The sequence below is a fragment of the Anomaloglossus baeobatrachus genome, chromosome 6 (genome assembly GCF_048569485.1).
Source record: "Anomaloglossus baeobatrachus isolate aAnoBae1 chromosome 6, aAnoBae1.hap1, whole genome shotgun sequence".
Taxonomy (NCBI): domain Eukaryota; kingdom Metazoa; phylum Chordata; class Amphibia; order Anura; family Aromobatidae; genus Anomaloglossus; species Anomaloglossus baeobatrachus.
The window spans coordinates 398,077,966-398,104,312 of NC_134358.1; the positions used below are offsets into that span (position 1 = coordinate 398,077,966).

Below are 26,347 nucleotides of genomic sequence, written 5' to 3' on the forward strand. Positions count from 1 at the left end.
TCGTTGGGGGTGCTGTCAATTTTTCAGCTTCTTGAAGCTGCCGCTTCAGGACCTTGGACAGCTACAGACACACTTGACTACATCTTATAGTATGTCATCTTCCTTTACTTCTTCCATGCCTGCTACATAGATAAATATAATGCTGTAGTTATATTTTCTCACAGTGTCACCACAGCGCCTCAGACATGTTATAAGATCACATTTAACACTTCACAATGTGCTTGTGTTTCTTGTGCTACCTCTTCATTTTCTCTTTTTCATCCCATCACTCCCCACTCCACACACACGGTCTCCTCCTCTTCCCTCCCCTCCCTTCTCATTTTCTCTCAGCCTCCAGGCTCCATCTGATTCCTCTCACTTGGCTCTCTGGACCAGCAGCCATGGCTGATATGAAAACAGGCGTCTTTGCGAAAAATGTCCAGAAAAGGCTGAGCAGGGCTCAGGAGAAGGTGAGTGCTGACAGGAATCTGTGACATGGCTGACTGGCCCCTGGCCTCCAGATAGAGAACATTCTCTCAGCTGTGCACAGTGCCATCTCCCTTGTGTGTCAGCTCTATGCAGGCCTTCATCTACACTAAGGCATCATTATGGCTTATGGTGGCTGGAGTCATCAGCAGTAAATGAAATAATGTGTTTACATGCATGTGGAAGCAGGATTGTAAAGCATAGCTTGTCCCAGTTAACAGCTTGCATCCCTTCTGCTGTCAGTGAAAGGGGAGGGAGTGTCTGTGGAGCTCTCCGGGCACGCAAGGGTTACATGCAATGCAGCAGCATCAGGGGCTGGGGAATATAATGCAAGGCTGCACTATAGCAATGGTGGGAGGGATGGCATGGTGCAGATCCAAGAGGCACTAGGACAAGGTCGAACTGCTGCAGAACTGTATGTGTAGGACTGCAAAGCCAAGAATACCCAGCAGCTGCTCCAGCAATGTATGAGCTAGGAAAAGTGAGAGTGGCGAGATCCATGACAGCTCCATCCATGTGTACAAAGCTAGGGGGCTAGAAACACAGGAGAAAAGGGGTGTCTAGCTATTTATCGCCATAGCTCTCAAATCTGTTATCTAGCTATTTTTTTTTTAATCTATCTATTCTATCTATTTTCTATCTAGCTACCTATTTACCCTTCTATCTGTCTATCTATCTATCTATCTATCCCTCTATCTATCTATCTATCTATCTGTCTATTTATCTATCTATCTATCTATCTATCTATCTATCTATCTATCTATCTATCTATCTGTCTATTTATCTATCTATCTATCTATCTATCTATCTATCTATCTATCCCTCTATCTATCCCTCTATCTATCTATCTATCTATCCCTCTATCCATCCCTCTATCTATCTATCCATCTATCTATCTATCCATCTATCTATCTATCTATCCCTCTATCTATCTATCTATCTATCTATAATCTATCCATCTATCTATCTATCTATCTATCTATCCTTCTATCTAACTATCTATCCCTCTATCTATCTATCCCTCTATCTATCTATAATCTATCCATCTATCTATCTATCTATCTATCTATCTATCTATCTATCTATCCTTCTATCTAACTATCTATCCCTCTATCTATCTATCCCTCTATCTATCTATCTATCTATCTATCTATAATCTATCCATCTATCTATCTATCTATCTATCTATCTATCTATCTATCTATCTATCCTTCTATCTAACTATCTATCCCTCTATCTATCTGTCTGTTTATCTATCTATCTATCTATCTATCTATCCTTCTATCTAATATCAATTATATCTCTATCTGTCCCTCTATGTATCTATATGTCTGTCTATCTGTCTATCTATCCTTCTATCTAATATATATCTGTCTCTCTATCTGTCCCTCTAAGTATCTATCTATCTATCTATCTATCGATCGATCTACTGTATCGATCTATCTAATATCTATTATATATCTATCTATCCCTCTATCTATCTATGATTCTATCTATCCCTCTATCTATCTATCTATCCCTCTATCTATCCCTCTATCTATCTATCTCTCTATCTATCTATCATTCATTCATCATCTATCCATCTATCTCACTGTTGTCAAGGTCGCATGCATTTTTATAGGGTACTTTTGCCAGAATATAATATTATACATTTCTGATTATAGATCTATTTGCTTAATTATATGACTGATTAGTAATAATGTTTTTACTGATAAAATCATATTGGACAATAAATCTGCATTTATCCTGCTCAATGATTGTGAATGTGACCCACCTTTCCCAATAATCGTACAGTTTAGACCGGTTATTGATCAAACAGCAAACCTCTCAATTCGTAGGGTGAACAGATCTTTTGTGCTGCATAAAAAATGTCCTCCTTCTTGGCAGTGCATTGCCATGTGCTGCCGAGACCATTGGAAGTCTATGTGCTTTGAAGACCCATTACTGATGGATGGGTGTGCATGTGGAGCGCGGTCTGCTATATAAACGGCTATTAAACGACCTCCAGTCTGTCAATATTTACCAGTCAATGGTCAGTTACACTTCAAAATCGGTAAACACCCCTTACCCCCATCATACTTGTGCATCTGTATGGAAATGACTAACTTTGTACAGTAAGTGTGATCAGGAGGCTTCATCAGAAGCACAGGTTTATTGTAATCTGATTGGCAGGTACAGTAAATACTATACATTGTAATGTGACTCCGGGGCTTTTGTTTGCCCCTTTGAAATGTTGACTAGGAAGAAATTTAGGCCAAATGGCAGCACAATGGGCCAAGTGCTGCTGTAGAAAGATTACATCTGTCATTGTGATTTGTCAGATAAACAATCTGCTGTCACTTGTCTCCTCCCCCACACATGCACATGTTCTGTGCCGTAAGAGGATTGTGTCCCTATTAACCTCTTCACTGATCCATGGCTGATGGTGGTGTCACTCCTCTAGGTGCAACCAATGCGTTTCTTAGTCTCGAAATCCAATGTCAGCTCAGATCTGAGGCCTTCATCAGATAGGGGGGTCCTAATACAAGGTATCCCATATGCGTGGTATTCTGCTACATTATATCATATAGTGTACAGCACGCCCATGTATGACTTTTAAAAAGTGCCTTTGTTTCCAAAGACTTTAAATGGCATATATTAGCCCTGGAATTCAGTAGATTTCCATCTCTTGATGCTTGTGTTGTGTCAGTCCTCACTATAGCTCGAGTACGGTATTCTATTCATGAATCAGGTGGAGCAGGATAAACAGTGCAGCAGGTCCTATCCAAGAGACATTGAATATTATTTTACACCATATGCATTGTTAGTAAGCAATACTATGTTATACGCCTCTCTGAAGTCTATCAAGCCAACCATATCCACCCTGTGCTCGAGTTCCCAGTGTGTGATATACAATATTGATTGACATATATGAATATTGATTGATTAAAAATTGATCAGCTGCATCAATACTATTTTCTCCTTCTGCAATATCCAACGCCAAACAATTAATGAGCTTATGGGAAATCAAATGTCATTATATCAATGCTACAAAATGGCTCAGACAACCATTATCATAATCTGGATACACACTAGTAAAAAATGAAAATGTGGATACGTAATTGTATGTTGTGAAGTAAGACATTAACGAACCGTTTATTATCGCTATGCAATGCATGAGTAATCTGACCATCTGCATACAGTGTCATTTAATACAACCCAATAGAGTGTCTTTCTTCACCTTCAGACTTGAACTATATCAGATTTCTGTAGCAAATATTGTGCTTTCTTTTCATAATTACCTGTATATAGGAGAAGAGTGATCTGGATAAATGGACTGGGATTCTTCATTTTTACCCCCATGTAATTTCAAGCATTTATTCCTAAAAGGAACTTGTCATGTCATTGTTTTATATTAAACCACCCCCAATGTGTTTTAAATGATGCAATGTGCATCCCTAACCTGGTTTAAAGGGAAACTGTCACCAGTTTTGTGGCCATGTGGGCATTTCCGTTGTCCAGTGCCGGTGCCTCCTCTTTGGGCCATCTTCATCTTCCTTCTGAAGCCTGTGTGCATGACGCGTCCTACTTCATACGCACTCGCCGGTGCTGCGCAGGCGCACTACAATACTTTGATCTACCCTGCGCAGGACCTCAATGCCGGCAAGTGTGGATGACGTAGGATGCGTCATGCACCCGGCTACAGAAGAAGGAGGACAAAGATGGCCGAAAGAGACGGCGCTGGCACAGGACAACGGAGACACCCATCTGACCCAACTCCACCGCAGCGCGACCGTTAGGTGAGTATTATAAAGTGATTTTTACATTCTACACAGCGGCCTGGGCTCTTACAGTATATACAGCATGTTAGAATGCTGTATATAAGAGCCCAGTGGTGGTGGCCGCAGCTAATAGGTCGAAAAACCGGTAACAGGTTATCTTTAAAAAAAAAAAAAATTCCATGTATTTATCTTAAAAAAATGACTTTATATGCTTAGGTGAATGCAGTAAATACCTTGGGCTTCAGTCATAGGAGCGGCACCTTTGCTGGGATCAGTCACTGTCACTCAAGTTCAGGCAGGATTCCTTTTTGAACTAAGTCACACATCCCGCATTATGATTGATTACACCAACGGTCCTTCAACATCACTTCTCTGCTGCGCTCCTCCCATTATGGTCACATGATCGTGACATCAGCACAGGTCCTGCACCACCTCTTCTGTTTTACTGATTACCACAGGTCCTTCAACACCAGTTCTCTGCCAAGTTCTGTCCATCACAGGTCTTACACAAGCACTTCTCCAAAGCTGAGCTCCAGAGCTCAGCATTGGAGAAGTAGTGGATAAGGACCTGTGCTGATGTCATCATCATGTAACTGTAATGGGTGGAGCTCATCAGAGCACTAATGTTGAAAGACCTATGGTAATCATCAGAAGAGAAGTGGTTCTGCAGTACCTGCCCTGATCTTACCATCATGTGACTGTAATAGGCGGAGATCAGCAGAGAAGTGATGTTGAAGGACCTGTGGTATAATCAATTACAACGCTGCAGAGATGTGAGGTTGAAGGACCTGTGCTGTAATTAATTACAATGCTGGAGGCGTGTGCAGTACGCGTTTTTCATGGACCTGTAGACTTGTCTTGGCCCTTGTTATCCGTCATGCCGGAAAAACACGTCTTCATGTGGTTCACATGGACACACGGTGTGTGTGAAAACACGGATACAGTATGTGAATAGTACCATAGGAGTATGTGTGGCATCTGTGAAAAAAACAAATAGCACATATACTGGAAACACAGACATGTAAAGGAGGCCTTACAGAGAGAGTAAAGGGCATTGACACTGCAGGATAAATGTGCACAATTGGTAAATTGTGAATAAATGTTAAATCCGCTTGTTTCAGGATTATCATCAGATGCAAAACACTTTTTAATCGGGATCTTTTGTGCTGGATAAAAGATCATCGTCGTCTTGTGTAAATAGGACTCGCGCTGTCTATGCGCACTCAGTGATCTAGTGCACTATCAGACTTTGATTTACTTGTGCAAATGGGGATTGAAACAACCGCCTCTCAGCAAAAAAATGTGTGCCAAATGCCCCTCCATGAAAAACCAAGCCCTATGCAGTTTTGCTTTGCAGTTTGTACTGTTCGTCTTGCAAAAGTGTTTGACGGAAGGATTGGCCAACACGAGTATTTTGTAGTCTATAACCATGAAGACACTCAGCTGTGGAAACAACATAGTTGAAAAATAGTTGTTACAATTGAAAAAAAAGACACAGGTCCATCAAGTCTAAACTTTATCCTAACATGTTGATCCAAAGGAAAGCAAAAAACACATGAGCCAGATGCTTATTACCCCATGCTTGGGGAGAGATTCCTTCCTAACTCCAAAGATCAGAATATGTTCATGGGTTAAGGTCCCATCACAGAATCTAGAAGACATTACATGTAAGATATTTTTCAAGACAAGCATCCAGGCCCTCCTTCTTTGTACTTTTGTAGAGATCCATAGTCTCACTGCTTTTACAGTAAAGAATCACTTTTTGTGACTTTGAATAATCTTCCTTTTTCTTCTAGACGTAGAGGCACCCTTAAAGACCTAGGTGAAAAAAAATCAAATATTTCAATATTGTAATTAAATTTCCCCAAAGCCATATTTTTTCCAATCTAACTAACTCTACATTTTCACTAAAATCCACGCATTCCCCAAATAATCTTGGCGGCCCCTCCCTGCTATATGTTTGTAAGAATTTGTCACTCCACAAATTGATGCAGAGAAATAACAAGGATTTTATTTCAAAATGGAAATCCGTTGCATTAGCATAACATTTCCTCCGATATAGCCTTCCTCAGAAAGGATTGCATTGTAATAAAGATAAAATTGATATCAGCTCTAATGTTGTGCGATAAAGTAGGGAGTCGCTGCAGGAGACGAGAACTCATTTGTCACACGGAGTTTTTCTCAAAACTCGCTGAGTGTCATGGTGGTAACAGACGCTGTTCACACTACAGATTCTGACGCTCCACACTATGATTTCTCTGGCGTTTTTGAGCTACACAGGCAGGCTCGGGCATTGACTGATTGCTCATTAATGATCAGGCTAGCAAGAGTTAAACTCTGCTAGCCTGTTGGTTGCCTCTGGGATCACATATTGTTGGAAACCTATCACAGTTACTCCCCACCTTTTTAAGATGTCTTCCCATGCCAAGTATAGTCTTATGCTGTGTCGGTCTGTGTGCTGTTGTGTACCAGTCCTGCTGGTGATTGTGTTGCTTTGCACTTGGTGTTGTTGTGGAGAAACCCATTGTCTTGTCTCCGCCCTACTCTTATTTTCCTCCTATGCCCTTAATGTCTTATACCTTTGTGTGAGCAGGCTGTGAGATAGAGTTTTGGATTCCCCTGTTTGTCTATCTCTGTTGGTTTTATCACACTCCTGTCCTGGCCTTCCCCTGGGGTAGGGGGAGAGGGTCTGATCTTATGATCAGGGCTGGTCAGGAGTAGGGCCAGGGTTGCGGATCAGACATCCTCACCTTCAGAGGTAACTCTGAGATAAGGCATAGCTAGGGACCTCTAGCCTGAGGTCCAGTCTAGAAGCTCCGATCCCTTTCTCTCCCCTTTCACCTTGACATCATTATGCATTTTTTCCATTCTTACTAATAGAGTTAATAACCAGGTCAATAGTGGTCAGGTTTTGCTTTTATTTTCTTTTTTGTTTCCCTTTGTATTGTTTTTATTTTTAAATTCACAATAGGATCCCTGAGATCTGAGTCTGTTTATTTGGTGCTAATTTTTATAGTCTTTATGATTGCTCACAATTCTCTGTGGGTGTGTTTTTAAGCTGCTCTGCATAAATACACTGTGAGCCATACCTCCTTGGTCAAGGCCATAAAAATTAGCACATAATAACAAGGCCCAGATCTCAGGAACCATATAGCAAATGTAATAAAATGCGGAATACTCAGTGGAGCAGCAGGAATAAAATAAGAGCAAAACCTGGCTCCTAATGATCTGGTGACAGGTTCTCTTTAAATATTTTTGGAGGATAAAAACTTAATTTATCTATTTGTAAGATGCTCCTTGCACATAAGGTCACATAATCTGTAATTTGGTTCTGGGCTATTTCGAACTGAAAACTGGTCTCATACACGCAGCCCCTGAAGTCCCTTCATGTGGCCCGCAGGCACTGTAGACCTCTTGATAAGCGCGGCCCTGCCCAGGGGGCCACTGAAGTCAGCGCTTTGCTTCAGTTGAATGTGCATCCTAGGACGAACATTCAATTGAAATGTTATACCGCACGGAGACCAGCGCTCTGCACTTGCACTGCAATGCCAGTCGTTGGCCAATCAGAGGCCAGCAGCTGATGTTGACTTGACAGTACGGCGGTCCATGACAGTGACGTTATATGCCAGCATGTTAATGTCAGCTGTTACCCTGGCTGCCGGCTGGTCTGGACCAGTCTGCAATCATCAAGGGGTCTACAGTGCCTGCAGGCTGTGTGTGCAGAAAAGAGAGTGCCAAGAGAACGGAGCACAGATGAGAAGAATCTTTTTCTTTAATGTGTGTGTGTGAAGAATGGCACAAAATGGGACATTACTACATGATGAGAACCAGGATGGGGATATTATTACAAGGGGGCATTACTGCAAGATGAGGACCAGGATGGAAGACAATACTTCAAGGAGACCAGGATGAGAATATTATTAAAAGAAGGGGACCAGGCTGGGGCATTAATTCAAGATGGGGAAAAGGATGGGTACATTATAACAAGATGCTGACAACAATGGGCACATTACTGCAAGATGGGGAACAGAATAGGGACATTACTACAAGATAGGGACCGGGATGGGGACATTACTACAGGATGGGGGTCATTACTACAAGATGAGGGCCAGAATAAAGACATTAGTACAAGATGGGGATCAGAATGGGCACATTACTACAATGAGACCAGGATGGGGGATATTACTACAAGGCTATAAGAATAAGGACATTAATACAAGAAGGTCACCAGGATGGACACATTACTACAAAGGCACCATGATGGGGCATGAATACACTATGGGGACAAGGATGGGCACGTTACTACAAGAAGTGGACAAGGAAGGGCACAATACTTTATGATGAGACTAGAATGGGGCATTGCTAAAGGAGTTTGAGACCCCTGGGATAGAAAATAAAATATAGCTTAAGGGGAAACAGACAGTTTTCTGTAGCAGAACTGAATAATAATCTATAATTCAAATAACATTAAGTGAATCCATGAAAATTCATTTTGCAGGTATTTCGTATTGACATTTACTTTTTTATGAAACCCACATATTTCCAACATCATAAAAAAAGAATCTTAAAACTGTTTGGCATTTTCTAGCTATTTTTTACCAAACTTTAATATAGCTGAAGTACTAATATAATGTAATTTGCACTGCCGATTAAAGGACAAATTACCAGATCTATGTATTAGTGACTTTAAATAACACTGCAAACAAGAAGGAAAACTAGTGCATGATGGCCTCAAAGGATCCCACTGATGGACAAATCTGGTCACCTGCTCCTCCATCAATATGTTCCAGACCAGAGCACCACACTGTAGCCCAAGTAATTACAAAACATTAGTACATTAATTAAGTAAATATTTTAAAAAAATGGCACATTTTAAAAACAGTTAAAAGTTCTCAACCCCTTAACACTAGAAGTCCCAGGAATTTCGAGCTCCATAGGGTTCCAATGGTAGAAATGTTAAATGACCCCTCTCTGGGACTTCTAGTGTTAAAAGAAGACCTGTCATAGGATCAAAAGTGGCTAGATTTTGCTTTCATTTTATTCCTGATGCTCTCCTGAGTATTAAAATTTTTTTTCTAAATCCACCATACAGTCCTAGAGATATGGGCCTTTTTATTTAGTAAATTTTTTATAGTCTTTACAAGGGGGCGTGGTTGACAGATCCCTTGGGGGCGTGTCTTTAGGCTGCTCTATGTTATTACCCTGTGAGCCACACCCACTTGATAGAAATTAGCACTAAATACAAAGGTCCTTATCCCTGGAACCATATGGGAGATAAAAAAAAAAGTAATAAGCAGGGGGATTTGAATAATAAGGCTGATGTTTGTTCCTGAGGAAGGAGCATGCTAGCTCCGAAACGCATAGAATTATGAAGAATATAATCTGCTGATCATATCTATTGCTCTCCTGAATCTATCTGGCAGCGCAGCATGACACCCCTTTTCTTCTATTCCACTGATTGAAGCAGGGGGATTAAAATAAGAGCCCAAACTGGCCACTTTTAGTGACAGAGCCTCTTTAAAGGGAACCTGTCACCGGATGTTTATAATACTGACCTAACGGTTGGTGCGAAACATACTGGTCGGATGGGCGTCTCCGCTCTCCGGGTCCCGCGCCTCCTCTTTCAGCCATCTTTGTCCTCCTTCTGAAGCTAGTGTGGATGTTCTACGTCATCTACACTAGCCGACAGTGAGGTCCTGCGCAGGCGCACTTTGATCTGCCCTGCTCAGGGAACGGAGACGCCCATCTGACCAGTCTGCTCCTCATCGATCGTTAGGTAAGTATTATGAACATCTGGTGACAGGTTCCCTGTAAATAGGAACGGTTTTTCAAAGTTCCACTCATTTTGTAGAAGAAGTCTCATTAAAGATTAGTAGATTCCTCTAGTTACTAAATCATTTAATGTAAGTTTAACATTAGTAGTATAGAATATTTTAGATGTATTTGATTTACTTTATTAATTTTAGGGCTACATAATAAGAGCTTTTTATTATTTGTCTATGTTTTGTTTGTTTTCCTTTTTTTATAATTTGGCAGCTCTCATGTTTTTGATAATGAGTTTAAAAATGATACCGTAGATAGATAATGTGACCCGCATGGACCTGTGTCTAGTAGCAATCATAGCATGAGCAAAGGAACATTGTACATTTATATGTTTTTTTTTTCTCCTCAATGGTGTAAATGAATGTTTTGTTCTTCCATCTGTGACTTTTTTCCTAGTTGGAGGCATATACGCAATATAATTAGAGCCATAGACTTGTACGATTCTCAGACCCAGCAGTGTAAATCTCAGCCTGCCAACAAACAACGTTCACAAGTTCATGGCGTATATTAAATCAGCTTGGTACATCAGTGGCCAGATTTACCAGTAATTACAGTCTCCAAGCTCCTGATATGCAGATTGGGGTCTGTTGTTTAATTTTATCTCATAACTAGGGATGAGTAAAGTAGAGCACATACGGAATAAATTATGATCCAAAATCTGAGAGTTTTATTGAAATAACCTTTTTATGATGAGTGATTTCCACTGATTTATAGCCAACATTATAATGATTGAATACCTGCAATGCACCCGGTATTGACCATTTCATCTAATACTCGTTATTGGCTTCTTTACTTACTTATTTCTTCTTCTATAGCCAGTGTTACAGAACTGGATGTCCTCCTGTCTACTCAGGACATGGAGCATTGCCATCATGTCCTGTTTTGACACTATTTAGCAATACAAGACGAAAGGGCAATGATACAGCTATGGCACTAATGTGTTCTTAAACCATATGCAATACTAGGTGAAGTTACCCTGACTGTATATATTCAGTTCTCGCTGATGACCACAAGACAAGCATATTGCCCTTGGCCAGGTTTTACATTCCAAGCCAGATTGCTTTAGCTGCTGGTATGAGCATTTGCTAGGTTCCATCTGTGGTTTGATTTATTAGTGAGGAAGTACAAGCCCTAAGGGGGACAAAAATGTACATTTTTTCCATATAAAAAATAGCTTTAGAAATAGCTCAGCCATATAAATGCCTATTTTAGTGTCTAGAGACTTACAATTAAGTCAACTGGTAATAAGACCATTGGAGATAGCGTTTTGTAACGTTTGAACCCATTAAAGAGAACCGAACAGCTGATACTGCCCGAAACATGGGCACAATGAATCAGGCACTGGCTGTTGATCTCAGCCAGGTATGTTTGACTCAGAAACACTGGCGTTATCAAGAAAAACATATTTCCTAGGCTCCTTCTTCTTCTTCCAGCTCACTGCCCTCAATTGACAGTTCTCTTCCTTTTAGGCCTCTTTCACATGTCCGTGGAAAAAAAAACTTGTTTTGCACGGTCTTTGGTCTAGGTGCGTACGTGTGTTCGTGTGTGTTCAGCACATGCTGTCAGTGTGCTATTCGTGTGAAATCTGCTTAGCACACAGACAGTATAACTTCTATACTTACTTGTCCATGGTGCTGATGCCTCCTGTGCTGCTGCTGCTTCCGGTCCGAGGTGCAGTGAATATGCGATGAGCATAATGAGTGGGGGTCGGAAGCAAGTGACAGCAGTGCTGGAGATATCAGAGATGGAGAAGGTGAGTGTAGAAATTAATTTTATTTCACAGAAACGTGGTTTTCTCTGGTACAATCACATCTGTGCGGTCCGTGTGACACCCGTGTTGCTGGAGAAAAACGGACATGTCTACGTGTGGTGCACACAGACACACATATGCTCCAGATGAACTCCACATTGATTGTAATGGGCCTTTGTGTGCCTGTGTCTCTGGTACATGTGAAAACTGACCTCACACGTACCGGACAAAAGGACGTGTGAAGGGGGCCTTAGTGTGTATAGGGACACACTGCAGAGTTTCTAGCCTTCCTGACTGAGATCATACAGCCACTGACCTATGAATGCTGCCTGTGAATCAGACAGAATGTATCAGCTGATCGGTGCCCTTTATCCCACTATCTCCATGCACCATAATACCCACATTATTTTACATAGCAGTTGCCCTATTCTTATAACACAAGGCCCAATTTCTTCACATCTGCCAATTGATATCTCCATAGAGAATTTTAATATTATTGCTAGATTTGTTTATTGCTTTTAATGGCATAGTTGTGATCTTTGAAGAATAAGTGATGTGCCAGCAGTAGCTGATGGAGGATCCTGAATCAGACATGATCCTAAAGCGCCCCATACACTTTAGATAGCTACCTGCAAATGTCAGCTATCTCCTCATACACTGCAGTGCTCATTCGGCCTAGCTCTCTGGTGTTCTCTATGGGAGACACTGCCAGACTCCTCTGGTGGCGGCTTATCTGACCGAGAACAAAAGGATCAGCGGTCCAACATCAGTCACACCAAATCGTTATGTCCCTGACAACCTTCTGTTGGGCGCCCAATACACATTTGACTGACAGCTGAATGCACCAATATTGGTGGGTTTGGTCAGCTTTAGTCTATTGTGTATGTGGGCATTAAGATGACCTGATGTAATCCAAAGGTGGAATATAAAATATTGTGTAATTGTTCCTCTAAGGATCCCATATTCCACTGCATAATCACATGTTTTCCTGACGCTAGACCATTAAAGAATAAATTCAGATACATAGTCCAATTTGGAGATTTCTTTGAGAAACCTTTTTTATGACCATAGTGATGTCCACATTAAATATTCCACAGTGGACTCAGTATTGGCCATTTCCAGCACGATTGCTCTTTAACGGCTTATTTTCTGAATTATTTGTTCTTCTATAGCCAGTGTTATAGAGCAGAATATCTTCTGTATACGGGCCCATGGAGCCAGACCTGCGAGGGGCTACCGTAATTTCAAGCTAAATCCTTATTGTACAATACCTGCTACCTACTACAGAGTGTGTGGTTCCTATCATAACTAGTTACTGCACAGTTAACAAAATGTGGAGTAGATGCAATAAATAATTGATAAAGCCATGTCTAGTGCCAGCTGAGGAGTAAGACAAGCTATCTCAAGCAAAATGTGCATGGCTTATAAATAAGTTATATAACGGAGGCGGGCAGCCTGTGACTGCAGATAAGATGCACAGTCAAAGACTCCCATGTATCATGGGCAGCAATGTTGTGTAAAATGAACTCACTTTATAGGGCTGTTCAGCAGCACGTAGTACAATTGAGAAACAACATAATATACATACAGTGTGACTCCCAGGTGTGAACAGGACCTGGGCATATTATTCAACATGCAGAAACATGAACTTACCATGATTCCACATATTTACATCTTGTGACAGACCTTTCCATGCTTTATATAAGTGCCTTTAAAGAGGACCTGTCACTTATGCAAAAAAGTTTAGCTAAACACCTTAAGTAAAAATTTCCGCACTCCCCCGATTCTGCCCCTCGTTTCCTTTTTGAACTGTGTCACTGCGTTGCAGAAATATTCACATTTCTTTTGGAGAGCAATATTTGAAATCTTTGCTTTTAGCTCAACTGGGCGTTTCTTCATGCAATGTCATCCCTGTTCCCAGATCCTGCCAGACACAGCTCTGTAGTGTCTGTGACTGCTAACACTGTGATTGGCAGCATCTGGGAGAGAGGCGTGAAAGCGCACCCCCAGAGTAGACTGAAGAAACATCCAGTTGAGCCTACAAGCAGAGATTTCACATTCTGCACTCCAAAAGCAACAAATGTGATGCAGCAGAAAACAGAAATGAGCATCAAAATTAAGGAAGTTCAGAGATTTATACAAGGTATATAACTTTATTTTTTTATTACCAAATGACGGGACTTCTTTGAGGCTGTGGCCAGGAGGGATTTATCTGCTGCAGAATTTGCACAGTGTGAACTATAGAATGAAATCTACAGCGGCAAAAACTGCTTCTGATTTAGTGCAGAAATGGTACGGATTTGCTGCATATTTCACCCTTTGAACTGAAAATGTTAAAATTAGAGGTGAGAACTAGTAGTGAGGGATTCTTTTGAAATTCAGATTCAGTAATTTTGAAAAATATTTCCCATAAAGTCTGATTTGTACCAAATCTAAAGTACTCTGAAAACGTGTGTACGCCACATTGAGGTTTACTAGAATCGTATCCAGCTCATTTCAAGCTTTTTAACATAAACACAGCCGTTGTAATGTCAACATGACCTCAACATAAGTGATAGTGGGTAAATGGATGGTAATCTGAAGTAACCAAAAGCTAGTTCCTTGAAGACTGATGTTCTTCACTGTTGTGCTGTTATACATTATCCATACAGTTTATTAAAGTTTTATGGCTTTCTTTCCCTATCTCTGTTCGTGTTAGTGGAAACGTATTCTCGCTACCCAGATTCACCTCAATATGGCTTCTGCATTTTCTGCTTATGCTTTTATATAGGCTAAAATAGACCCTAATGATTGGCTATGTCTTACCATGTGATGTGATAGTGGAAAGGGATTATGAGGAAGAGGTTGTACCCAAGCTAATTTGAGCATTCTCTGGTTGATCCAGTCTTCTGCAATGTGTAAAATGTAAGTGGCCATGTTAGGCGATTCATGTGAAGCGAATTGCAAATTGTTTGATTTCACCAGCTAGAGGGAATTCCCAAAAATTCAACATGAATTTGATTGACATAGAATTGAATCTCTCATCTCTAGACAGAAGAATATCATTATATGATATGTCAAATAGAGATGAGCTGATCCATTGAAGTTTAGGTTCAGTGGGTTCCCCGCTGCCATTGGAGGTCACGTGACGCAATCATGGGCAGCCGATGGTTGTCATGGTAGCGACGGGTCATGTGATGACTCCTGTTGCTATCATGATGTAGTTCCTATTACAGGCGGCAGAGCAGCAGCTGTTTAAAAGAACGCAGCATTTCTGCTGATCAGAGCTGTGCAACTCTTTTGAACAGAAATGAATCAGCAATCAGACTACTGATCCTTATAGTCCCCTAAAGGGACTAGTAAAATAAATAAAAAATGAAAAAAAGTCTTAAAAATTTAAAATAAAAAACTTAAAGGTTCAAATCACCCCCCCCATTCACCGCGTTGAAAATTAAAGGATTGAAAAAAATAAAAAATATACACACATTTGGTAATGCCATATGTATCAAAATATAAAATCAATTAATCTGATCGGTAAATGTTGTAGCGTCAAAAAAATTAGAAACGCCAAAATTAAGTTTTTTAGTCGTTGAAAATTTTGTACAAAATGCAATAATAGGCGATCAAAAAGTAGCATCTACGCAAAAATTGTACCATTAGAAACAACATACCGAGATGCAAAAAATAAGCCATCACTGAGCCATAGATCCCAAAAAATGAGAATGCTACAGGTCATGAAAAATGGCTCAAAAAGTGCGCCACTTTTTTTTAGACAACTTTAACCCCTTATATAAAAGTAAACCTAAACATGTTTGGTATCTACAAACTTGTACCACTCAGAGACATCACGTCGACACATCAGTTTTACCAACAGTTCCATTTTTTTTTTGCATTTTTTTTGCACTTGGAATTTTTTTTGCCATTTTTCAGTACACTATATAGCAAAACTAATGGTTTTATTTAAAAATACAACTCGTCCTACAAAAAAATAAGCCCTAATATGGCAAGATTGAAGGAAAAATAAAATGGTTACGGCTCTTGGAAGAAGAGGCGCAAAAAACAAAAAATGGAAAATTGCCCGGGGGTGAAGGGGTTAAAGGGATATTCTCATCTCCAAGATCATATCCCAGTATGTTAGAATTAGTATTAGAAAATACCTCCAATTAGAAATGTAGTATAGTTCTCTTGATTAGCTATGTTGTAACCATGGATACCTAAGCTGCAATGCCCTGCACATGAGGTAAGCAGCACAGCTAATCAGGAGAACAATACAAACCAGGGCCAGTATTAGTGGAAATAAAAATGCGCAAATTCTCAGAACCCCAGTCTCTTAGGAAACCCAGCAATTGTATTCTGAGGTTAAAATTGTTTAAGGACCTTTAATGACTTCACAGTCATGTAACATGGTGTAATAAAAAAATCTCTTAATTGCAGGAGTCTAAAAGAACTGAACAGGAGACAGGCTGGTATGCAAGACTGGTCATAGGGGGAAGGGAGAGGAAACTGGGCAATTTCACAGGACTCCCAGCGTTTGTATACTGATGATAACACTGCTTCAGGACCTTTGTGATATCACATCATGTGACTAGGTGTTACCAAAAGGTCTTTTAATTGCAGGAATCTAAAGCTGAAGCGGAGACAGGCAGGTATGTATGTGCTATGTGTGTGTGGATGGTTATGTGAAGCCCAGGTGTAGCGATGCTTTACCTTCAGGGACTCCACGTGTAGGGACAGTCTGGTCACAGGTAGGTTATCTTCTTTAGGAGTTTCGTGACACCAATCTCGGTATTCCGGTCAGGGGACCGCCACTGCAGGTTAGGGGACGCCTGGGGCTGTTGGTAGAGGCAGTTAGATGGTGTGGCCCCCCGAGAGTGGGGCTGGCCCCAGGGCCCGGTTTGAGTGTGTGGAACCACAGGTCGCAGAATGACTCAAGCGCACAACCAGAATGTCTTTTAGGGTTTTTACTCACATCAGGTGGCAGGGTGAGTAACCCGGGCATAGCTGTGATGCACCAAATACGGAACCAGGCTCCTTCAGGCTGACTTGTGAGGGTGGCTACCGACTTGCCTTCCTAGCCCTTGTGTTTTTGGAGTGACCCCGACTTGAGGTCCTGCTGGGATCACCAGGGAAGTTGCGCTGCCTGTTCTCCCTATTTTCGGCCCGCCTGCTTGTAGCCTGGACTAGGTCACTCCGGCTGCTTGCCTCTTGTGAGCTATAAGCCCTCACTTTGCTACGTGGCTGCGGACTCTGTGGTGTTATGGAGAGGGTTTGAAGTGCCCCCACCGGCAGGTTGAGCAGGCAAACTGAATGGGCTCCTGCTCTGGGAACCTGTAACCTGCACAGGCCTGGTACCTCCCTGGCAGTCCCCGTACTCAGCCACCTCTTGCCTCCAGCCTTGGGTGGTTTTCGGGCGGCACTACCAGGTGACCGTTCTCCCCTGTCAGTAGCCACTGCATGGTCGTTGTCAGGATCATGACAGCCTCCAGGGTTTGCTTCTTGCGACTGCTCTCCCTGAGCTGCACTAACTGACTGGTTCACTACTTCCTCCCCTCTGTGCCTGCCTACGCAACCTCGCAACCAGGCTCTCTACCACACCCCTTGAGTGGAAATTGAGGCCATGCCCCCTCCTGGATTCCCCAGGGGTCCACTCAAAGGTCCATGTGGGAGACCTGATTACTATGCGCCTGTGTAACCACACCCTCGTCAGCCTTCTGGATTACCTGTTTTGTACTGCCCCCAGCATGGGTGCAGTACTCAGTGGTGCCTGACCATGTCAGGGGTGCCACAGATAAATAGATAGATATGGGATAGATGGATAGATAGATATTAGATAGAAGGATAGATATACAGATAGATATTAGATAGAAGGATAGATGATAGATAGACAGATATTGGATAGATACAGAGGTGAAAATAATTTGACAAAAATTGAGAAAGGAACTTATAAGTGCAATAAGAATTGTTTTATTTAAATGTAAAAATATATAGTAAAAAGGACATCAGAAAACAGAGGATGGAGACAAGACACTAGGATCCCGTGGCAAAGAGACATATACAGATAGTACAATTAAATATGCAGGCAATGAGATCAAAAAGTGCAACCGTGCATAAAGTGCGATCAGGGTAAGAGGACCAATAGAAAAGATTTTGGATCAAGGTGATTTTACTAAAAGCACAAAAGTTGTTCAGGGGAGCTAAGATCCAAAGGGGACCCCCAGGGGTCCCCTGAACCACAAGATTAGTAGCATATAATAATAATTTATTCTAAAGTGCCTATGTGCTAAATGTAAAATATCACATGTGGTAAAAATGCATACATTAGGTAAGACTATCACCGGGGCCAAACAGGAGATACCTATGGTGCAAAAAGAATTGCAGGCAGTGAGATCAGTTTAAAGTACAATTATGCATACAATGCAGAAAGAGTAAAGAGATGCACACCAATATTTTTTTGGGGTCAAAGGGATAGAGCTTACCAATAGCACAAAGGTGGTTCAGGGGAGCCGGGACCAAGTGAAAATAAGTATTTGATACACTGCCGAGTTTGCAAGTTTTCCCACCTACAAAGAATGGAGAGGTCTGTAATTTTTATCATAGGTACACTTCTACTGTGATAGACAGAATCCCCTCAAAAATCTAGAAAACCACATTGTATGATTTTTAAATAATTAATTTGCATTTTATTACATGAAATAAGTATTTGATACAATAGAAACACATAACTTAGTATTTGGTACAGAAACCTTTGTTTGCAATTACAGAGGTCAGCAATTTCCTATAGTTCATGATGAAGTCTGCACACACTGCAGAAGGGATTTTGGCCCACATACAGATCTTCTCTAGATCTTTCAGGTTTAGGGGTTGTCGTTGGGCAACATTGAGTTTTCCTCCAAAGATTTTCTATTGGGCTCAGGTCTGAAGTCTGGCTAAATCACTCCAGGACCTTGATATGCTTTTTTACTCCTTACGGAGCCACGGAGCCTCTCCTTAGTTGCCCTGGCTGTGTGTATCTGGTCATTGTCATACTGGAAGACCCAGCCATGACCCATCTTCGATGCTCTTACTGATGGAAGAAGGTTGTTCCCCAAAATCTCGCTATACATGACCCCATCAATCCTCTCTTCAATATGGTGCAGTTGTCCTGTCACCCTTGCAGAAAAGCTCCTCCAAATTATGATGTTTCCACCCCATGCTTCATGGTTGGGTTTGTGTTCTTGGGGTTGTAGTCATCCATCTATTTCCTTCAAACACGGTGAATAGAGTTCTATTTTGGTCTCATCTGAACACATGACCTTCTCCAATGCCTTCTCTGGATCATCCAGACAATCAATATCGAACATCAAACAGGCTTGGACATGTGGACAGAGGGACATTGCGTGCCCTGCAGGATTGTGATCTATGATGGCATAGTGTGTTGCTAACGGTAATCTTTGAAACTGTGGTCCGAGCTCACTTTAGGTAATTTACCAGGTCCTCTCATGTAGTTCAGGGGTGATTCCTGACCTTTCTCAGAATCATCCTACCCCACGAGGCGAGATCTTGCATGGAGCCCCAGACCAAGTAAGATTGACAGTTATCTTCTGTTTCTTGCATTTTCTAATAATTGCCCCAACAGTTGTTGCCTCCTCACCAAGCTGCTTGCCTATTGTTCTGTAGCCCATCCCAGCCTTGTGCAAAGTTATAATTTTGTCCCCAGTGTCCTTAGACAGCTCTTTGGTCTTGACCATGGTGTAGAGGATGGTGTGATTCATTGAGTGTATGGACAGGTGTCTTTTATACAGGTAACGAGTTCAAACAGGTGCAAATAATACAGGTAATGAGTGCAGAGTAGGAGGGCTTCTTGAAGAGAAAATAACAGGTCTGTTATAGCTAAAATTCTTGCTGGTTGGTAGGTGCTCACATACTTCATGCAAATTAATTATTTAAAAATCATACAATGTGATTGTTTTGATTTTTTGGGGGGGATTCTGTCTGTCACAGTTGAATTGTATCTACGATAAAAATTACAGACCTCTATTCCTTGTAGGTTTGATAAGAGATAGATACTAGATGGATAGATACGGTAGATAGATAGACACACGTGTTACACACAGGGTTTGGAGAGTTATGTTGATGTTCCAGAATACAATATGACTATATTTGAATAAATGTTGATTTTTTTTTGTTCAAGAATCAATGTGGATTGTTGTTCATGAAAAAAAAATAAGACATCCCCTGAAAATAAGCCCTAGGCCATCTTTCAGAGCACAAAATAATATAAGAACCTGTCTTTTTTTTTGGGGGGGGAGCACGGTACATTTCTAATTGGAGGTATTTGCTAATGTTATACTGTTCTATATATTTTCAAAAGTTGTCAGGTTCAGTTATGAAATGTGCTATTTCTTAATGATTTTTTGACCTCCTTAATTCAAATGGGACAATGACAATTTTCACTTGGCTCTTGTTTCTGTGATATCAATAGTTTTCCTTTAACTGCTCCATATAACTGATGCATAAAAATGTCAGTACTTTGAAACATTATTATCCTTACAAATATAAAGATGCAGAATAATTTGTTATGATAATTTTCTGATATTTATTTAGAGGAAACTTAGCAACAATTTAAATAACTAAAACATGTCTAAACAGCATTGCGAATTATAAACTTACATAAATTCCACTACAAAATTTGATCCTCATTCAGTGACAACTCTTTTTTGCTTGTCTCTTATACTCCTGCATCAGATCATTCATCTCTTACCATTGTCCTACTGTAATCAGCAAGCATTGATGGATTCCATTTTCCTTAATATCTTTTCTAAATGGCTGCAATATCTTGGTGAAATCTCTCGCCGTGCTCATCGCTTACTGGAAAAAAAAATTCTAAATCCAAATGTAAGAAATAACTATTTTAAGACATGTTACAGATCCTTATATGTTTTGAGATTTTCCTCCAACTCTTCATAGTTATCTGCTTTTGAGTTTCTTAAAAAAATTAGTTACCACTAATGCAAATGCTACCCATGCAGCCTTTTCCTTCCCCTGCAACAAAGTCATCGTCTTGAAGAAAAGTACAAGTCTGAAGTCTAATAAAGGCTCCTTCTTTTATCTTTGCTGCACTTAACCTTGGAAGTGTATCAATGAGATACTTTTATGCTTTTGCATTTTTATCCATTTCCTTTACAACGTTCTTCATTAGGTCCAACTTGTTTGTAATGGAGGTAATAAAATGTTATGTGGGTCAAAAAGTGGTGGTTGTTGGACATTTTTACTCCCTGGCTGACGTGAATGTCGGAGAGGCCAGTCTCTTATTGTAGTGACATTCTCTTGCACAACTATCCCACTCACACAGAAAGCAGCAGTACTTTGTGTATCCTCCCTGGAGACCAAATAAGAGGACAACCTACTTTAAGTCACCACAGATGGGCACTAATGTCGGTCATAATTCAGGTACCTCAACAGCTGTTTCATGTTGGCGTATGATTCTACCATATGGGCTGCATAATCATGTGGAATTGAAAGTAGCACATTGCCATTATGCACCATTATGCAGCAAGACTGTTTTTAGGCTTGTTTTGGACAAATCAATGAAGGGCCTCCATTCCTCTGGACTATGACTCATCTTCTTTTAAACTGTTGATGTTGTTGCATGCCACAAAATCCCCCTCCATGAACAAGTATTGAACAAGATCTTTATCATGCTTGTGGAAGAAAGAAATCGGAACATCGTCTGCTTGGAGATTCCACTGCTGTAGCCTGGAATGTAAGCGCTAAGCCTAAAGGTACCATCACACTTAGCGACTGCAGCGATCCCACCAGCGATCTGACCTGGCAGGGATCGTTGGAGCGTCGCTACATGGTCGCTGGTGAGCTGTCAAACAGGCAGATCTCCACAGCCATCAGAGATCAGCCACCAGCGACCCGTGTAACGATACTGTGCTTGGTAACCATAGTACACATCGGGTTACTAAGCAAAGCGCTTTGCTTATAGTTACCCAATGTGTACCTTGGCTACGTGTGCAGGGAGCAGGCTTCTAGAAGCTGCGGATGCTGATAACCAAGGTACATATCGGGTAACCAAGCAAAGCCTTTGCTTGGTTACCCGATGTGTACCTTGGTTACCAGCGTCCGCAGAAGCCGGCTCCCTGCTCCCTGCACATTCAGATTGTTGCTCTCTCGCTGTCAAACACAGCGATGTGTGCTTCACAGCGGGAGAGCAACGACCAAAAAATGGTCCAGAACATTCAGCAACGACCGGCGACCTCACAGCAGGGGCCAGGTCATTGCTGGATGTCACACACAGCGACATTGCTAGCAAGATCGCTGTTGCGTCACAAAAACCGTGACTCAGCAGTGATGTCGCTAGCGATGTCGCTTAGTGAGACGTGGCCCTAACACTTGGGCAGATCCAAGTCTCTAACAAAATTGTTCAGTTCACTTTGTGATATAAGGTGGGGTTCAGTTAAGGTTGCTGTCAGAAGAGTCTTGGTCATGAGAGGAAGATTCTTCATGATACTAAGCTCCCTCGTCTTACTAACTTGCATCGACTGAAAATGTTTCATGTGCTTTTGGAACCAGCAGTTCTTCTGTAAATGGTACTGGATTATTGCAGATGGAATGTTTGGATACTGTAAATTCCACTTCTTCTTTGCAGCTCCATTGCTAATGGATGATGTGATTGGTTGACTCTCTCCACATCATTCAGAGTGCTAAAGGCCTAGATTGCCTCTTGCCATGCAACCACTGGGAAAGATATGATGCCCATCTATTGCAGCATATGTTTGTGGCCCAACTATTGTCCCGATCTGCAGTCAAAATACAGGTTCTTGGCTTTCTTTATCATGGTAGTCAAATTTTTCTTTTGTGACATGAAAGTGACTTCTTCTGAACTTCCAAACATGCAGAGTGTGCATCTCTGAAGCCGGAACACGTACACCCTGCTTCTGAGGCGCACTGACGCTGCTGAAATGAGCTACACATATGCGCAAGATTTCTAGGAGCTGTGATGACGACGACTTGTTGAAATCATGTTATAACACCGTTAGGTGCGTGATAACATGGGAATAAGGCCGATTAGTCTGGGAAAACAGCGCACCTTTGACAATTCAAAGCCCTAATTAGCATAGGAAGAGCGCATATTATAAATGCTTTTTTAAACATTGATTTTAGTAAATAGCATTATACAGAGCTTGTTAGGAAAGGGAATATTGGCATACACACGTTCAGCGTCAGACTGGTTACCGGAGGAATCTCCAGTAATGCCAGGCCTGGATTCAGTTACCTGCATTGCACTCCGGAGCTGTCACCTGCAGCCTGGACTGATCTCAGAGTTTGCAGGACTGAACCGCAAGTGCTGAGTGATTGATTCCACGGCGATTGCGTTTCAGTTCATAACAACTGCGGACAGGCTGGGGTGATCTCCGGAGTTCAGGTGAGAGCACCGGAGAACAGCCTGTCCTGTCTGCAGCTGTCATCAACTGAACCGCAATGGCCGGGGAATCAGTCACTCAGCGCTCGCGGTGCAGTCTAGGCTGCAGTCAAGAGATCAGCTGAGAGCTCCGGAGTGCAATTCAGGTAACTGAATCCAGGCCTGGCATTATTGGAGAATCCTCCGGTAGCCAGTCCTACGCTGCACACGTGAATGCTGCTGGGTTGGAGGGAGTTAGAATTGTAGATATTAGGCAGCAGCAATCAGTATACAGTTCGGCTGGTTAACACCCCCGGCCCCTTACAGCTTCATCTTAATTTGATTCCTTCAGGCTTATATACTGATTGCTGTTGCGTTATATCTAACCTCATATTTTTGCAAAGAGGTCTTGCTACTCCACTCAATAGCAGGAATATTTATTGGAAGTACTTCATATATGCTTGTTTGCTGGACAGGATTGACTCCTTCAGGCTTTTATACTGAATGCTGCTGTCTAATATCTAACCTTATATGTGTACAAAGAGGTCTTTTTAACCACTTCAATAGCAGGAATATCTGTTGCTACTTCACGTATGCTTGTTTGCTGGAAGGCATTGTTATCTAAGATTGTGTATCCGTATATTGTACCTCCACATTAACATTTGGAGACCCTTTGTTTTCCTGTGCCTATTTTCAGCTTCAGTATACAACTGTATTATGTATATTGCTGTTTTAGGGGCTGATATACTTTATCAGTGCCATCATATGGCGGACTTTGAACCATGTAGTCACTAGTCTTTGTGCTTTATAATTGTTGATGTGCTCACACTTTTCTGTGTTTAATTTTTTGTCAATAAAATATTTGCAATTTTTAATGGTGATCCCCCCTCTCTTTGGCACATTCTTTTCTCTTTATTATATTGTATATGTCCTTTTGACATTGTGTCGGGGAAGATCTCAGGGAGAGATTCGGTGCCCTCCACATGTTTTCTATCCATATTGATACATTTTTGCCTCGGTTGCGTTTTTTCGGGCCATAAATGCTGCATCTTTGTGGTTAAGAAAAGATGCAGTATGTGAACATAGCCTTACTCGGATGCTTCTACCTTGTGCCAGTCATTGCACTGACTGCCCATACATTATAGGATCCAATTTATTTTGTACGTTCTGACAAAGCTCTGCACAGCTCAGCATCTCCTACATCTCCACCCTCATCTCTGTCTATCACCCTACCCGTTCTCTGTGCTTCGCAAGTGACTTTTGATAACATCTGCAAGTGATGGGTGGACCCAGACTGTAGAAGTCAATATCCTGAGTCCCTTCTTGGTAAAATGTCTCACATGTTGGCCCCTTCCTGCTATAAAGTCCACATCCTGAGTCCCTTCCTTTTATAATGTCGCCCCATCCTGGGCCCCATCCTATAATAATGTCCCCCATCCTGAGGCCCTTACTTGCCTAATGTCCTAAATTCCAAACCTCATCTTGGTATAATGTACTCCATCCTAAGCCCCTTCATGGTATAATAAAAGCAAGATGCACAATCAGCAAAGTAATCCATGGGGTGCAAAGGATCACATTTTCAATGGAAGTGCCATATTAACCACTATTTTTTGGATTGCTTCATTGTGTCATGGCCCCAATCACTGGCCTCTTCATAGTTCCCATCCTTGGTCCCTTCATGTTATAATGGCCCCTATCCTTGGCGCGTTCATGTTATAATGTCTGCCATTCTGAGCCCCTTCATGGTATGATGTCCCCCATGCTGGGCCCCTTCCAATATTAATGTTCCTTGTTCTTATCCAATGCATTTGAACAAAAAAAGATTCTTGTCACCCCCCACAACGCGCGGATTCTTTTTCGATAGCTGACAGCTAAGTTTGCTGTGCACACCATTGCACAAGATACCACTGATATTGGTCAGCGGTGTGTATTGCAGTGCAGGGAGCCAGTAGGTCTCTGCATTGCAATACATTTCAGCTAAATGTGCATCCTCAGACAGACACCCAGCTGAAATAGGTGCTGTGTCAATGGGCTTCCTCCACCTCTGGACCCCGGGGCAGCTGCAACAGCGGTATGGCACACCTACCGTATACTTTTAAAATGGTAAATGAAGATAAAACGTGAACACAATAGACCTATCAACAGCAGCTTTTACAAGATTTCAAGGTTGCAGCATGAAAATATTCAATACTGTACACTTATAAAGAACCAAAAATTGTCTTTTAAAAGAAAAATAAATAAAATGAAATTCAGATGTTCTAATTATGCACTGTACACAATGAGTGTACACTAGTGTTTCCTAAACTCAAGCTCTCACGGTCTCTAAACAGATCATATTTTAGGATTTCCTTAGTACAGGAGATGGAGTGATTATCAGGGCATCAGAATTTGCCACAGGTTCTCCCAACTGTTCAGTACTAAGAAAACCCTGACTACATGATCAGTTGTGGGGCTGTGAGGACTGGAGTTTGGGAAACACCGGTGTTATGATCCGGAACCATGGAAGACCACCACAAATCATTGGCAAAAAGGTGACAAGAGCATTGGCAACTAATCTGGCCGCCATCCCCTTACTAACCAACACAACTAGAAGTAGCCGAGGGGTGAACTAACATCCTGTGCACCGCGAACCCAGCCGGAGAACTAACTATCCTAAAGGTAGTAAAGATGAATAACTCTCTGCCTCAGAAAATAGACAAGAATAGCAAGCCCCACACATTCAAAGACTGCAGTGATATAGGAAAAACACAATACACAGGTAGATGACAGGTTTAGGAAAAGGTGAGGCCCCCGCTGACTAAAATAGGAAAGGACAGGAAAGGGACTGATGGTAGCCAGAGAAAAACCCTGCAAAATACCAACTTCCTGATAGTACAAAAAAGGCCCTCAGATCGCTCGATCTGAACTCCGTCCTATACCAGTTGCCCTTGTCATACTAATGAACAGAAAACAAGAATTATAACAAATTCAACAAGCCATAAACACATGGACCCAAAGGAGCTATACTCCACACAGAACTGCAGGGAGTTCCTCAACAATCCACTGAGGGGGAAAATCCCTGGATGGAAATAAACTGAAACCAACCACAACAAATGACAAACCCAGATAAGCAAAGAACCAGACAATAAATAAAGAGCAAGAACTTATCTGGAGTGGATGTGGTGTAGAGCAGGATTAAGCAGG

The 26,347-nt window shown here is 41.6% G+C and overlaps 1 protein-coding gene across 6 annotated transcripts in view; it reads left to right on the plus strand.

The window, feature by feature from the left end:
- Positions 1–312: 312 nt before the first annotated feature.
- Positions 313–26,347, plus strand: part of AMPH (amphiphysin) — a 360,005-nt gene continuing 333,970 nt past the window's right edge. For 4 of the 6 annotated variants that reach the window (XM_075315115.1, XM_075315116.1, XM_075315117.1 and 1 more), the window contains exon 1: positions 314–449. In XM_075315115.1, the coding sequence (XP_075171230.1) occupies positions 381–449 (69 nt within the window). In that variant the 5' untranslated portion in view covers positions 314–380. Of the gene's footprint in view, positions 450–26,347 lie in introns of all 6 variants that reach the window. The other 2 variants (XM_075315119.1, XM_075315120.1) reach the window with 1 other exon arrangement.